General features: G+C 36.4%; 1 protein-coding gene across 5 annotated transcripts in view; it reads right to left on the minus strand.

Annotated features, from left to right (window-relative positions):
- Positions 1–715: 715 nt before the first annotated feature.
- C16H8orf34 (chromosome 16 C8orf34 homolog) overlaps positions 716–16,379 on the minus strand; it is a 454,294-nt gene continuing 438,630 nt past the window's right edge. For 3 of the 5 annotated variants that reach the window (XM_030795298.1, XM_030795297.1, XM_030795295.1), the window contains 2 exons: positions 3,777–3,836; positions 716–1,490 (listed from right to left, as the gene is read on the minus strand). In XM_030795298.1, the coding sequence (XP_030651158.1) occupies positions 1,483–1,490; positions 3,777–3,836 (68 nt within the window). In that variant the 3' untranslated portion in view covers positions 716–1,482. Of the gene's footprint in view, positions 1,491–3,700; positions 3,837–16,379 lie in introns of those variants that run through there. The other 2 variants (XM_012496054.2, XM_030795294.1) reach the window with 2 other exon arrangements.

Below are 16,379 nucleotides of genomic sequence, written 5' to 3' on the forward strand. Positions count from 1 at the left end.
CCTACTTCTCTATTGCAATAATTTATGACTAATGAAAATTTGTCTTTACCACTTCCCTTGGTGTCTGGTTTATTTTATCTTTGACAGCACCTTCAGCAATACACATTCTGATATCCTGGGGGATCTGATTTTTGAGGCTGATGAGGCACTTAGTAGGGTGACTATTTCCAGGAAAAGCTCAGTGAGCAAGAGGAGAATGAAAACCAACCAGGCAATGGTTGGAGGAAAGTGCGGCTCAGATGAAAGCATTAGGAGTGACATATTTTAAAGAAAGAATATTTCTAATAGAAAAAGCATTTGGATCCTCAGTTAAACAATTTCAAAGAAATATTCCTCATGGCAAGGAGTTTTAAATAGAAGAATGTCCTAGTCCCCTAAACTTACTCTCTTGCCTTCTCTCCTTTCTGATTAAAAAATTTACTCTTTCTAAACCTTCCTTTTTTCTACCTATAAAACATAAAAATTTTATAAAAATGAGTCACATGAGTTTCTATACACAAGAAAATGTTAATGTAAGAAAAACTGTTATATTATTTGATTTAGGGAATTGACTTAATTTATACAATCTGAATGTTTTTTATTCTTTATCTATGTTCTGGCCTTTAACATTTGTTTCCTTGATATAGTTCCTTGTTATATAGTTTTGTAATTTAACCTTATATCTTAAAGGTCCAGAAAGCAAACTTAGATTAAGACAAATAAAATAAAACAGACAGTAGAGATATCAGTAGATTTACTTAGATCCATTCACTTAACATCAATGCATAACACATTCCAAAAGCAAGCATATATTAAATTTAAAATGGATCATCTTAATTGGGTTCAATAATTGGATAAATGGTCAAACGATTTTCGTTTTCTATGTTTTGGGCCATGCATTTCATTCCTTATTGATTTGCTTTATTGAATTAACATATCAATTATTCGTTTTAATAGGAATAGAGAAAATAATCATGAGAAAGAGCAGTGGTGGAGAATATACTTCTCACTGCTGCACACAACATGTACGGCAGGTGGTGATACCAAACAGCTAACTTCTGCAGAGACCGAAATGGCACATCTTGGCACATGTGGATAAGTATAATGTCTAGTAATCTAAAAAATGAGAAAATATTATAAAAATAGAAGAAGTAGAAAACCCTAGACAAGTTAAAATACAGAAAAATTTTAAGCAAAGTTATTTGAATCAGGCAATATTTAATATATCAAATATTAATCTTAATAACTATTTATAAAGTAATCTAAACCCGGGACACTAACCATGCCAAAAGGCAGCCGGCCTCCTGACCACCCCACAATCCTTTGCCAAGATTGATTACATACTTGGGCACCCTCTGGTTACAATAGTACTTGTTTATTATTGAGATTATAAAAATAACCATTCTCTAAATGATTACACATTGTAAATAAAATTAGAACTATACATAAGGATTTGAATAACTGCATTTCTTTAAGGACCACTTGCAACTTCTTCTATCTGTTTCACAAACCTGCAGAGGAGAAATGAAACAGAAGAAAATGTGCTTAATAACATGTTTACATTATAGCATATTAAAAAGAAAAATTGTGATTTTAATGCTTTCCTCCATTCCAATGAACATTTGCAAGGATATTGACATTAGAATACTACCTCTATTAATCATATTTGCAGCCAATATATCGATTTCTGATATCTGTATAAAATCCTAATCACATTAGATGATGATATGGTTAGGCTTTGTGTCCTCACCCGAATCTCATGTTGAATTACAATCCCCATAATCTGAAGGGAGATACCAGGTGGAGGTAATTGAATCATGGGTATGATTTCCCCCATGCTGTTCTCAGGATAGTGAGGTCTCATGAGATCTGATGGTTTTATAAGGGGTTCCTCCCCCTTTACTTGGCATTTCTCCTTCCTGCTGCCTTGTGAAGAAGGTGCCTTGCCTCCCTTTTGCCTTCCACCATGATTGTAAGTTTCCTGAGGCCTCCCCAGCCATGCTGAACTGTGAGGCACTTAAACCTCTTTTCTTTATAAATTACCCAGTCTCAGGTATGTCTTTATAGCAGTGTGAAAATGGACTAATACAGATGGTATGGGAAAATATTCATGTTTCTAGAATATTTTACATGTTTTTTCTGCTTTGTATCATAGTTATATTTAATATTTTTGATTCGCCAGTTAGACCATCAACATTTTGAAGGAAGACTTTCAATCTCCATCTTACTCATAGTACCTGAAGTAATGCTTTGGTGTGGCATTTGCTCAGTAAATATTTATTTGACGAAAGAGAGGGAGAAAAGTTAGAGAAGAAGAGAAAGAGAAAGAGAGGGAGAGTCTGGTTGTTTTTGCACACACTTTTTATTTATCTGGAATGCTTTACTTACTCCAACTAACCCCAGCTAACTCTTTTATCAACTGCATCTTTCATTCCTTTAGGCCTTACCCTTAGACATTACTTTCTCTTGACCCTTTGACTACTAGTCAAGATAGAACTCTCCTGATGTACATACTTACCCTCATGCTCCTATAATCACCGTCAGCGCATTTTCTGTAAATAGCTGTTCACTGTGTTTCTTCTCCACAAGAAGTTAGTAAGTTCCATGATGAGAAAACCTATGATAAGTGCTGTATCACCCATGATAATGACATATGCTATTCTCCGACAGTAGTTCCTGATCCATTATAGGTTTTAAATATGAATCATATGAGTGATTTACTTGGTTAGAGCTCTTGAACTGAACAGCAGTATACCTGTATGTCACACAAAGCACACTTGACGGGCTGAGGAAGAGAACCACGTGATAGTTGTGTACCTATATCCTTAATATAGATCTCATCCTTCATAATGGATTCATAGCTTTTTAATATACAGATTGCTATAATTTTTCTAATCAATCTCTTTTTTGATTATTAGGTTGTTTCTATTTTTTACATGCTTTCCGTGTTTTCTTGTAAAACATTTTTCATGCTTTATTATAAAACATATGGCAATGAACATAATATTCTGATAGCTATATCATAGTACATTGAAGAAATTATTTATTTAGGTAATGTCCTAATGCAGAATTATTGAGTCAAGAGCAATTACAGCAGAGCAAAATTAAATGAGCAGACAAAGGTAACAGTAAACTCCCCATTACTCAAGGTGTTTATGTAGAGTCTGGGTGACCATTTGATAGGGGTATTGCAGAGAAAAGGCAGCATTAGATTAGGGAAGGAGTAGCTGGTTCTACGTTCTTTCCAGTTTGATATTCTGTGATTCTATGAGTGGTAAGGACAAGCTCAACACCTTTGCTTTTCTCTGGAACATACTTAAGAGATGACAAAGTGATTTATTTTTTATATTTGTGTATCCAGTTCATAAAGTAGCCTCATATTCATGGACATGAAATTGTTCTGAGATCCTGTAACTGCAGGGGATATATAATAGCATCATAGAATCCATAGCCTACATGTGGGAGAATATGTTTTTCAGCTCATATCTATCTAGAAGATATTATTTTTCCTGCCAAGGAGAAAGGGTTTAAAATCCCCATCCTCCCACCTTAGCAAGGGAGAGTGCAGACTAAATGAGAACTCCAAAACCTGTAGAACAGACACACACACACACACAAACACACACACACACACACACACTCAGGAAATCTTATAATCTTATGCAGGCTACTTGGAGAAAAACTATTCTCATTAGAGGTCCTGAGGACTATGTACTTTTTTAATACAAATCCTGAGCAGTTTTAGAAGGTACCCGTCATGACCTGACATCGATATTAAGTGCCCTGAGCAAACATACCAGAGTAGACCAGTGTAGGACAAGAAGAGCATGGAACGCAAAGAAGAAGATCAGCAGAACCTGCACAACGAAAGAAACAGAGATAATATGCCAGGCCAGGAAAAATCATCAATTAAATACCATTCCCTAGAGCTTTAACCAATTTCTAGTGAAGATTAATTGAAATTAATATCAAAACTACATTTATAGTATGTACTGTGCTGCAATTCTGTATTTTAACTGCTTAGTAGTGTGTATATCCTCATTCCATTATTCAGTCATTTTCCACTTAAACCTCTGGTAATTTTTCCCATAAAATCTAAGGCAAAATGCCCCTCCAGATAGTGTTCTGGATATGAGTGTAGTCTATGTGAAGACCCCATATGAACTGCAGTCATAATTGTGATGCCCAGCATGCGTTAGGCAGGAAAGCCATGGTCTGCTCTGCAGACTGCTCCCCTAACACAGCTTATTCAGCCCCAGACAGGTACATGCTACTTATTGTGATATCACAAAATTATAAATTAGTACCATATTATCAAGCAATATGATTTCATGAGGTAGTGTATATATATGTGTGTGTCTGTGTATGTGTATATGTGTGTATATATATGTGTACCCATAGATATGCACACACACTATATTGTCTGGTTCATAGCATTATAGGCTAAATGTGGTTTCTCTAAACCCAGCCCTGAGGCAGAAGAATATAAGACTATCTCTGAAGGAAGGGAAAAGTAGTACCTAGTGGGGAAATGGGGCATGACTATTCTAGTTCAAAAGAGTGGCAAAATAAAACAGAGGGTGAGAGCAGATGAAATAAGAAAGATAAGCCATTCCACATGTCTTGAAAAGAATGAAAATAGATTAAGTCCAAATTTTCCACAGCATCTCTTGGAACACTAGCCCTACAAGATGTTAATCTAGATGATTCACAAACAAATGGTTCATTGGTCAAATAATTTTGGACATCATACTATATCTGATTTTTGAAGGATCAAAATATACAACAGCATATTAAAGATTCTTAGAAGTCCTACACTAAGGAAAATGATTTAACCTGATATTTAGCAAAGTTATTTTATAGTAGATTTTTATAGAACAATCACTTTTAAAAATCCTATAAAGCATTCATTGGTTAAGTGCTACTTCAACTAGAATGAAATGGCTTATTGATTTGGTTGTCATTTCATACATTCTGCAGCAAAATGGAAAAAAAGCATGGATTTCATATTCAGCTAGAACTGAGTTTAAATCTTATCTTCACCCTTTCCTATATATGTCACCTTGAGTAAGTTTGCATTGCTCAGCATCCTTCACAGAGGATGGTTCTATGCAAAACACCTTTGGAAGTATCAAGTAATGGGCATTTAACATTTTTCAGTATTAAAATTTAGATGAATAGGAACTACAAAAAAAATTTGGGTTGAAGGTGGAGGTTGTATATGGAAGGTAGATGCTGGATACAGCTGGAGAACTTGGTGAATTGTTAGAAATCTTATACATGGAAGGGTTTGAAACAAAATAATGATGTATTTTTGTTCGAGTGTTCTTTGCCACCCAAAGACGTTAAAGGTGCTGGCAAGGGAGTGGTTGAATTCATGCTCTGTATTAGTAGTTCTTAAATTTTAGAGTGTATAAGAATCAGCCACATGGCTTTTTAAAACACGGGTTGCTGGGCTCCAACATCAGAGTTTCTGATTTAGTAGATCTGGGATGGAGCCCAAAGAAACCGTGCTTCTACTAATTCCCAAGAGATATTGATGCTACTACTGCTGGTTTGAGAACTTCACTTTGAGCATCACTGTTTGGTGTAACACAGACCTTAGAGTGAAGGATGAAGCTAGCTGTGGTCTTACGTACTTAGAGATAGATGAGTAATCAAGTGTCTGGGTACCAAAGCAAGATTGAAGTGCAGGTTTAGTAGAAAATGAGGAATTTTAAGGGAAGGAGGTTTGTGACAGCAGATTACAGTAATGTAAGACTTTAGAGTTGGATGCTATTTCACATTTGATAAGAAAAAAGTATATACAGCCTAGGAGAATAACTAGATTTCAGAAACAAGGAATTACAATGGCAGGATATTGGGTAAGTCACCCAAGTAGCAGTTAAAATTTTCTGATGAAAATAGTTGTGGTAGAGAGGAAAACAGTGAGCCAGATGGAAGCATCTCACAGGAATGAAGAAAAGTGATTGGTAAGACTATAGTGACCAGGACAAGAACAGAACAACAATAAATGTTAGGAGCCTTAAAAAAGGAATTTGAGGTAGAATGTTGATGCTGTCTCATGGTGCTTGGCACAGGGCAATGGAAAGAAGCAACAGCTTCCTCTGGAGGAGGCTAACAGGGACCCAGTGTTTTCTAGGAGGAAACCATTTCAATAAGACAAAAAAAAAAGCATATAAAGTATTATTTTAATCCACCAAAGAACAATCAATTTGCCAATCAAGTTCCAGTCCCATAGAGCATGGTGCAAAGATCTGGAAAATATTCAACAATACAAGTGCAGGAGAAGACTTTATTTTGATTAGAGTGTGGGGCAAGGGAGGGTGGCCAAGGATAACAGAGAATAAAAAAAAAAAAAACAGAATTATCTGATTTCAAGTTTCTGAAATAAACTTTGACATAATGCTTTTCCTGCATGGAAATCACTTAGGCATTCAGCCTGGTACTGCTTCCTTCTCTTGAAGTAGGACTCCCCCTATACTAGGGATAGCCCATTATTTCCTATACTTGTGGGAATGTAAGAAATGAAGCAGCTTTGATGGGAAAAACAACAAATAAGAGAGTGGTCATCAACTCTGAAAATAAACATAATATTATGGATTAGAACACTATTTCTTCTTAAGGATAATGCCATATGCTACAAGTTTTTTTCAGGGAGAAACAGCAAAACAAATCACCTAAGGCAATGCATGACAAAGCACATGTTGGGATTAAAGTGAGTTCTATGTTGATGCACCATGTTCATTGCAACTCTGATGACTATGATTACTACAGAAGAACAGCACACTGAACATATGATATGTCATTGAACACATCCTGTTTTCTATCAGATATCAACAAACCACTTATTACATGCATGTATCTGTGTTTCTAGAGTTATGACCTCCCTGAATAAACAGAAGACAAAGATAGAGACTTAGGTGTGGCCACTTCTCAAGTGATCTTTAAAAGGTACGTAACCAATTTGAACTAAATTTATTCATTTATTCATTCATGAAGTTGATTCAATAAATATTTGTTAAGTAAAAAAATTATAAATGCATAAATATCTATTAAGTATTTGTTGAACATTTACAATGAAAAATAGGGATTTTAAGATTAAACTTTCTTAATAGGCTAATTTTTTATAATTAGGTAGAAGTGATGTATAAACGATAAAGCCTTATATAAGTGGTAGAAACTTTAAAAGTTTTAAAAAATTTTAAAATGGATAATCCTATGTGTCCTAATATGGAAGAGAAAGTCACATATGATTTATGTCTAAGAACACAAGAAAAAGCTATGCTTTTCGTCTGAAGAATGTTTAATTATACTAAAGATGATATACAGTTTTGAGATACTTAGTCAACATTTCAAAACAAGCCATTTTGAAGAAATTTGGCAGCATGCTTTGAACAGTTGTTGTACTTTTAATAGCTTACCATGGGATTGAAAACATACTTAATGTAATTACTAAATGCTATTTATTTTATTCTGTCAAAATTCTAATTTTTATGTTTATCATATATGGCTCCCTTAATTTTCTGGATGACTTTGCTTGTAGATAATAATTCGGAACACTGTAAATATAACTAAATCATGTTGAAGTTTCTATGAAAAGCAGATTTTCTACTCAAATGTATTACTGCTTCAGTTTCTTTATATGTTGTTTTCCCTTGTTTTCTTATTTTATAGTGTTTTCTTTATGTTAAAACTCTCTCAGTGCAGAGTGAGATCATTCCTCTCTTGATGTTATCTTTACACACATCCCTCCCACCCTGAAAGGTTTATTTAGCTTTTAGGGACACAGTGAAATTTCGGAGTGGAGGATCTGGTCTTGGGTTAGATTCGAATTTAAATTGCACTAACTAATTCTGTATTCTTGGGAAAAAATATTGAACAAATCTGAGTTTGTAAAATCATATTAATAATACTCATACAATACAATGTCACAGGGATTAAATAAGATACCACTACATGGCACATAACAATCAAAATTTAATAAATGTTACTTCTGTCCCATTTCCTCCTCCTTCAGAAATGCATTTGTTTCTGTATAAGCTTTAAAATGTCAATGGCTCATAATAGGCTTTAAGGAGAAATGGAATGCTGTGATTCTAAATATCTCTCCAAAAGAGATTTGGTGGATCTATTTAATGTTAGTGATTGCAGCAGCGGACCATCTGGAGCGGCTGCTGCGAAGACACCAGCTGTAGCAGGGGAGGTGTGGCCAGGGATGTGCACTCCATGGAGCCAGTGGAAGCTGGGAAAAGGTGGAAGCTGCCTGCGTCTGAGTTGGCAGGGTGGGAGCCCCCCCGAAAGGGCACAGGTGCAGCTGCTCAGTCACGGCTTTGGACCCAGGCATCCCTGTGCTCTTGGGGGCCCAGGAAGATCACCTGCTCCTGCAGGCTCGGAAGTGACTGCTCCCGCTACCTGGCCTCTCCCCGACTCCTGATGCCCACTCTGATCTTGGAGCAAAGTTGTGGCTCAGTTCAGGCACTGTCACAACCCAGCTGGGTGTGCATGCACTTGGGGCAGAGCTGACATGCCAGCCCCCTGCTGCCTCAGCCCCCTCCAGACTTTGAGCGCCGACAAGCATGGGAGAAGGGTCTAGAGGGTGCTGAGGGCCGCTCAGAGCAGGCCTACAGGCGCCTTATGGCACAAACAACCTGGGCACCGTGGGCACCATGCATGGCTGGTTGATGGTGGCAGGAGGTAGACAGGCTCCAGGGCAGAAAGGGGTGGGTCCCCAGTAAAGCCCTACCTTCAAGCTGTGGATGGACTGAAGCCGGGGGGCTGGGCTGCCAATTCCGCAGACCACAGTGAGAACTTATGATGCTTCTCCTGGGCACACTCATGGACCAGTCAGTACACACTTCCTCCCCTCTGAAGCCCATAAAAACCTGGACTCAGCCAGACTTGGTCAAACGTGGGGACCACCTGTCTGTGGAGAGGAGCTACCCACCGTGGGTCTCCTCTCAGGTGAGAGATGAGCAGATGTCAGGATGACCTGCCTGCCTGCAGAAAGGGGCCACCCAGTTGGAGTCTCTGGAGAGCTGTCCTGTCACTCCGTGAAACACTTCTTGACCTTACTCACCCTCCAGTTGTATGCATACCTCATTCTTCCTGGATGCAAGACAAGAACTTGCAACCCCCCAAATAGCGGGACTGAAAGAGCTTTAACACAAACAGGGTTGAAACATGCCCCTCGCTCGCCACCTTGTGGGCTATGAGAAGGAGAGAAGAGCTGTGGCCTTTCAGGGACCCCAGACGTAGGAGCTCCCCGAGCCAGGGCTTTGACACCCTCTTTGGGGCTCTATGGTTCCTGGCATCTCCAAGATTACAGGCACCACCACATTCTTCACTGCCAGCAGTGGAAGTTGCTTGTGGTATGCCTAGTCCAGCCGCAGCCTCACAGGAGATGACGTCTGTGCTGGCGCCTGGAACTGCCTGCCCTGCCACGGCCAGCATGCCTGGCTGTGTGTAGCAGCCAGACCCTGTGCCCGCTCACTCATGCGCCCCTTACTACTCTGTGCCTGGCTTGCCCTTGGCAGGCATGGGATCTGGGAGGGTAGCATGAGCCAAGCACAGCCTGCCAGGCCAAGCAGACGGGATGAGACCAGCAGGCTCAAGCAAAACTAGGCAAAGATGCCACTGGCCACAGAGGTTTCCAGCTGGTGAAGCAACACCCCAAAGATTCCCAAAGATTGACATTAGGCTAGTGTCACTTTTCTCAATTTATTATTCAATTAGCTCTCCATTAAAATATATGCTAGCTCAGTAAGAAAAAAGTATTATGTCACACTTTTGGAGCTCTGTGCTTAGAGCTCTTCTTTTTAATCTTCACATGCCCTCTTTTTTATGCCTACACAAGTAGTTTCTTCAGCCACCATATCTATCCTCAGACTACCTCCTATGAGACCATGCCAGTCAACTTCTATACTAGCTCAAACAATGGAAATACAGTATAACATCTGCTGGAGGGAATAGTTTATTCATTGGTTTTCTTCGCTTAAGTCTGAAGTGGAGGAAAAAGGAGGTAGGTTTGCATCAATGATGGTATAGTGCTGGGTCCCCCATTTAGGAGCATGAAATATTTACATGATAAAAATCCTGAGTAATGGGTTCTTTTTTGTTTTGGAGTCTCACTTGCTAAATTGCTCAAGCTGGACTCCAACTCCTGGGCTCTTGCCTCAGCCTCTCAGTAGCTGGGACCACAGGCATGCACCACCATGGCTGGCTCCAAAACCCTTTCCTACAGCTTGGGAGAGCACCTAAGAGCATTACATAAGACAAATATATCACCTGTGAGCTCATCTAATAGAGAGGTCACTCTTTTTGCCCCAAATTAGGACTATAAAACCTTTCCCCTGTAGTGCTAAATTGTATCAGAGGCATAAATTGAATGCGGAAGCCATAGAATAATTAAGAGACACAGAAAAATGAGCTCTAGTTTTACAGGTGAAAAGAGAAATCATTTCTAGTTAGTAAGCAAAAGGCAGAAAGTATTTAGCAGAGAATCCTAGAGGAGAGCATTGCCTTTACTATCGTGTAGTTAGTATATCCCTGATGGTTAAAATCTGACAATTGGGCAACTGTAGATGCACTTGAGTGCAAGCCCTTTCTCTGCAATTTACTAGTCTGGGATCACCGGGAAGAAGCAAGACCTTAGCTGAGTCTTCTGACTCCCAGGTTTTTTTCCACTTCATGATAGCCTCCAGAAAAAGGAAATTAGCCTCCCAATGAGAAAGTTAAGTGGCAGATGTGTATGCTCACAAAAAAGGGTGAATTGTTAGTAAATTACAGTGAACACTTAAGTGGCTGGCAACAAAACTATATAAAGGAGTAAGAATATTATGTCAATAATTACATCAGTAAAAGTAAATAGAAACCTAATAATAAGCAAAAGACTGAAGTCCTTGTAGGAGAGCAGATAAACTAAATACAGTTGTCCTATGGGTTTCAAGACCCCTGTGGATATTAAAATCCAAGGATGCTCCAGTCCCTTATAAAAAATGGCACAGTATTTGCAAATAACCTATGCATATTCTCTCATACATTTTAAATGATCTCTACATTACTTATAATAACTAATACAGTATAAATGTTATGCAAATGTTTTTATACTTTTTTATTATTTCTTTTTTTTGTATGTATATATTTGATCTATGGTTGGTTGAATCTGCAGACGCGAAACCCAGTAGATAGAGCAGGCTGACTGCATTGCTGCTCTTTTCATAAATAGAAACCATTTTATATGGCACATATTTAAAAGTTAAAATTAGAACTAATATTTATCAAGCACATACTATGTTTGGCAAAAATAAAAACCATTAGAAAGTAAATATTTTCTTACTCCATGAAAACAAAATGCAATAATCTGAATATTTACTGGTTCTGCCCAAATTTATTGAACTATATTAGAGTGTAAAAATCCCTATCCAGTAACAGCAGGATAAATTATTCAGATAAAGCTTTCCACTAAAAGTGCATAGAATAGCTGGATAAAATATTTTTAAAAACCTGTGTGAAGGCACCAAACATCTATCAAAGCAGTAAAGTATTAAAAGGCCAATATCCCAGATAGTGAAGAAATAAAGAGACATGAGCATAGAATTTGGAGACATGCTTCCTCTAAAGGTATGTACCAAGTCCAGAAGAGACTCCTAAAAGGCTGAGACCCTAAAGAAGGGTTGTAAAATCCTCCCAGGCTAAAGGAAAAAAAAATGTAGAGTTGTAATCTTACTGAGAAATGTGACCCAAATAAATTCCCTAGGTTTTAAGCTCCTAGGCTGAAAGGCCACACTGGAGGAGTAAGGGTAAAATGGAAATATACCAGCCCTCTCAAGGAATAAAACCCAACTTAAAATCTTTTTGATTTTTTATTTAATTCAAATAATCTCAGATTGTTAGTTTCCCTGTACCTCTGCTAGAAGCAAGATAAAATACTCTCTAGAAGAAGATAACATCATCCTAGGCCTCAAATTATCTTTGCAACATATCATATATAATGCTCAACGCTTAATCAAAAATAAGCAGACACACATGATGACAAGGCCATGTGTTCTAAAGCCAAGAAAAAACAACAAAGAATAGAAACACCCACAGGAATCACATAATGAACTTATCAAACATGGATTTTAAAATAAATATGCTTAATAAGAAAATTAAAGATAATATCTAGAATTTTAGAAAGAAGTAGAAACTACCAATGAACCAAATAAAAATGCCAAAATTTAAAAAACTACAAGTCAATGTATATATTAAACGGCAGATTTGATAGCATTTAAAGAGAGAAACAAACTACATTTATTCAGAATTATACTCAGTTAAATGGATGGAAATATTGAGCAGGAAGTAAGGGGAATTATTTTGCATATAGTTAGAATGTCTAGCATATGTGTAATTGAAGGCTTTGGTGATTTTAAAACATAGTCTTCAAATTCTTTTGTTTTCCCAAGTGGTAGAACCATGTCCATTGACCTTGACTGTATTATCTGCAACTGCTTGACCAAAGATGGCAGAAGTGGTGCTGTGAGTTTCCAAGCTCAGGACTGAAGGAACAGGAGTTTTCCACTTCCTGTCTTTATTCTTATAATCTAGCTACAATAATGTGAAGAAGTCCAAATATTTCATGGAGAAGTGCATGAGGAAATGTCTGTAGGAGAGAAATCAACGTCTTTGGCCTGCAGCCTTGAATAAACTCTCAGCCAACAGTAACAACCACCAATTCACTCAATTAACGTGAGAGTTAACCATCTTGCAAGTGTATCTCCAGCCCTAGGTAAGTCACTGCAGCTGACACATCATGGGAAAGGCATGAGCCTCCTTGTTGATCCCCACCCAAATTGCAGATATATGTACTAAATGAGTGATTATTGTTTTAGACCACTAAGGTTTGGGGTGATTTGTTAGGCAGCAACAGCTGAATGGAAAAGGAACCAAAACAAGACTCAAAAGAGAACAAGGCACAGTCTACCGCTACCAAACATATAAAAACGATAGATTTAGAAGCACTTTGCTCATCCAAGTCTCATGCAAAGAACCTAGGATTAAACTGAGCTTAATCACATGTAGGCACACCATGATAAAGCTGCTGCGAAAATAAAAGACAAATGGAAAATCGTAACATTTGAAGAAGTAATAATATAACAGGTGACTAAAAATATTATTAGTAGTAATAATCTACAGGTGAAAATAAAATGACAGATATCATTTTATCTTCTCAACACAAAGATAAAATGATATCTTTGAAGTGCGGAAAGAAAAAAAACTTTCTTGATTTTTATACTCAGTGAAAATATCCTTTAAAAGGAGAAATTGAGAAATTTCAGGCAAAGATAATTCACCACCAGTAATTACAAACTAAAACAAGTGTTGGTTTTTTTTTTTTTAGGCAGAAGAAAGGTGATCCAATATGGAATTTCAGAGATATTGAAAAAAAGGAATAGTGACAAACAGAATAAAACTGGAAAAATATAAATGGATATTGGCAATATTTTAAAATAATAATAAAGCCTTATGGTGTTTTAAAATATGCAGGGGATTTAAATACATGCCAACACTCCTATAAAATTCGGGATGAAGAGAAACAAAGCTAAAAATTTTTAAAGTTTTACAAAGCTAAAATATAAAAGGACAAATTGACATGAAACTTTTCTACATTAAACAATACATTGTTGCAATCTCAAGAACAACTATAGAAAGAATCTTAAAAGAGTATATAACCTTCAAGCTAAAATAAAATAAAAGAGCAATAACAAAAAAATTATCCCAAACAAGGCAAGAAAGAGGGAAAATGAAAACATAATATAGTGGGGAAAATAAAATATAAAGTATAAAGTAAGTTGGTAATATGGTAAATTCAAAAATAACTATAATAATAATTACACTATGCACAAGTAGACTAAATGAGTTAAACAGAAAGATTGCTAGAATTGATTAAACAAATAGCCTAACTACATGTTGTTTTTGAAGAGAATTGTCTGATATTTATGAATACAGAAATAATGAAAAGTTAGAGAATAAAAATCATACACCACACAAACCAATTTTTAAAAACCTGGGCTACCAATGTCATAGAATGTGGAATTTAATGCAGAATTAATTGCTAGGGATACAGGGAAATATCTCCTAATAATAAAAAGTTCAATTCACCAGGAAGATACACTTTTAAATTTATATAAAACTAATAATATAGCACCAAAATTTATAAAGCAGGAATTGATACAAAGAGAAACAGTCAAATCCATAATCATAGCAGGAGGTGTTGACAAACATCTCTTGGTAACTGATAAAACAACACCCCCAAACATACAGTAAGAAGATGGAATATTTGAACAACACAATCAGCCACCTCTACCTAAAGGACACGTAAAGAAAACTCCACCCAACAACAGCAAAATACATTTTACCATTGTTTTCCTAGAACTTGGTGCTTCTAAACATTTGCCCAAAGCTGGTCATTTACTGGATCATTAAGGAAGTCTCAATACATTTCAAATGATTTAAGCCATCCATACAGAGCTTGTTCTTTCAACAAAATAAATGCAGGATGAAAATAAAGCCGGACTTAGAGGAAACATTTAAAACTTAAACCTACATATCAGAAAAAAAATGCAAGCCTGAAATTCAATGAGGCAGGCATCTGCTTTGTGCCAGATATCTTCTATTTTTCTGCCAGATATAATTTCTGTCTTTAATACCAAGCTCTTTGCTTCAGGAGACTGAAGTTTGTGGTCTGTATCAACAGAACTCCCAAACCCTCTCCTTGTATGTAGGTTTGGCCATAAGGAGCCTCAGCTAAGAATGAAGGAATGGAAGAGAGTAAAAATTGAGGGTATTTATTCTGCCTGAATCCTTCCTCATCTTAATCTAGTTTGTCTTTCAATATTTATTTATTTATTTATTTATTTATTTATTTATTTATTTATTTATTTATTTATTTTGAGACAGGGTCTTACTCTTGTCATCCAGGCTGGAGTGCCCTGGTGCAATCACAGCTCACTGCAGCCTTGACCTCCCCGGCTCAGGTGATCCTCTTGCCTCAGCCTCCCAAGTAGCAAGTAGCTGGGAATACAGATATGCACCTAATTTTAAAAGCATTTTTAGTAGAAATGGGCTTTCGCTGTGTTGCCCAAGCTGGTCTCAAACTCCTGGGCTCAAGCAATCTGCCTGCCTTGGCCTCTCAATTGAAGGTTATAGTTAAAGTTAATTAGATGAATTAAACACAGTTGTTTTTCGTAAATTCTATATGCAATTAATAAACGGGATACTTAGCTTTACCATATTGGCTGATGAAAATAATATTATATTTCTTCAAGGGTATTTATAAAATTCTTGCATCTGATTTGATTCATAAAAGCATGTTATTTAGCACTTAGGTATTAAATCTCTAGCCAAGATGCTCTGAAAAGTACAGAATAAGTAACATCTGCTATCTATCCTCAGGGGTATTTTATTTTAATTGAGGGGAGAATATGAGCATTATAAAACAATTGCAAAAGTTTGAAGATGGCAGATTTGGCTCTTAATTGTTAAGTTTCAATACATAGGGCCTTAAACGAGAAAATGACAATAAATTTGAGGAAAATTGATTTGCAGTGGTATCAGTAAGGATGCTTTGTTAGACTGCAATTATTCTGAAACTAGATTCATTACCACTGCAGATACATTGAAGATGTTATTGATGATTTTTTTAAAAAAATTGTCAGTTGACAGTGAACCTTTCATGAACTACCAAACTAAATTTTCTACATAGAAATGTTTGTAATAAATGTTCATAAGCAACACAAAAATATTATTCTAAGCTATTAGAAAATCAAGAACACTTTCAACACTGCCTATTTGTTAGTCTGTGAAATGTAATATGCAAAAAAGTACTACGAAAAGTATAATTCAGTTAAAAAAAAAAGACCCACTGACCACCATCTAAGTTAAGAAATACAATTCTGACAGCCTTGAAGCTGAATCATTATTACCTCCACAAAACTATCTATTATCTTATATGTAAGCATTTACTTGCTTTTCCGTATATTTTAACAAGGTATCAAAGCATATTTAAAAACTATTGTTTAGATTTTTCCTGATTATCGTAGAAATTTTGGTCTCATTTGATTATCATAGAAATTTTGGTCTTTTAGGTCATCCCTGACCTGAAAGAGAAATGCTTCAGTAATTCATCAAGTATGATGTTTGCTGTAGGATTTTTGGAAATACACTTTTTTTTTTAGATTAAGAAATTTTTCTCACATTTCAAAGCCACTGAATTTTTTTCATGATTAGATGTCAAAATTTATCAAACACTTTTTATGCATTATTGACATTATTTTTCTCATTTATTATGTTAGTGTGGCTAATTTCCTGATTAATTTTCAAAAATTAATCTGGTAATACATTTCTGCAATAAACTCAATGTA

The sequence above is a fragment of the Nomascus leucogenys genome, chromosome 16 (genome assembly GCF_006542625.1).
Source record: "Nomascus leucogenys isolate Asia chromosome 16, Asia_NLE_v1, whole genome shotgun sequence".
Taxonomy (NCBI): Eukaryota; Metazoa; Chordata; class Mammalia; order Primates; family Hylobatidae; genus Nomascus; species Nomascus leucogenys.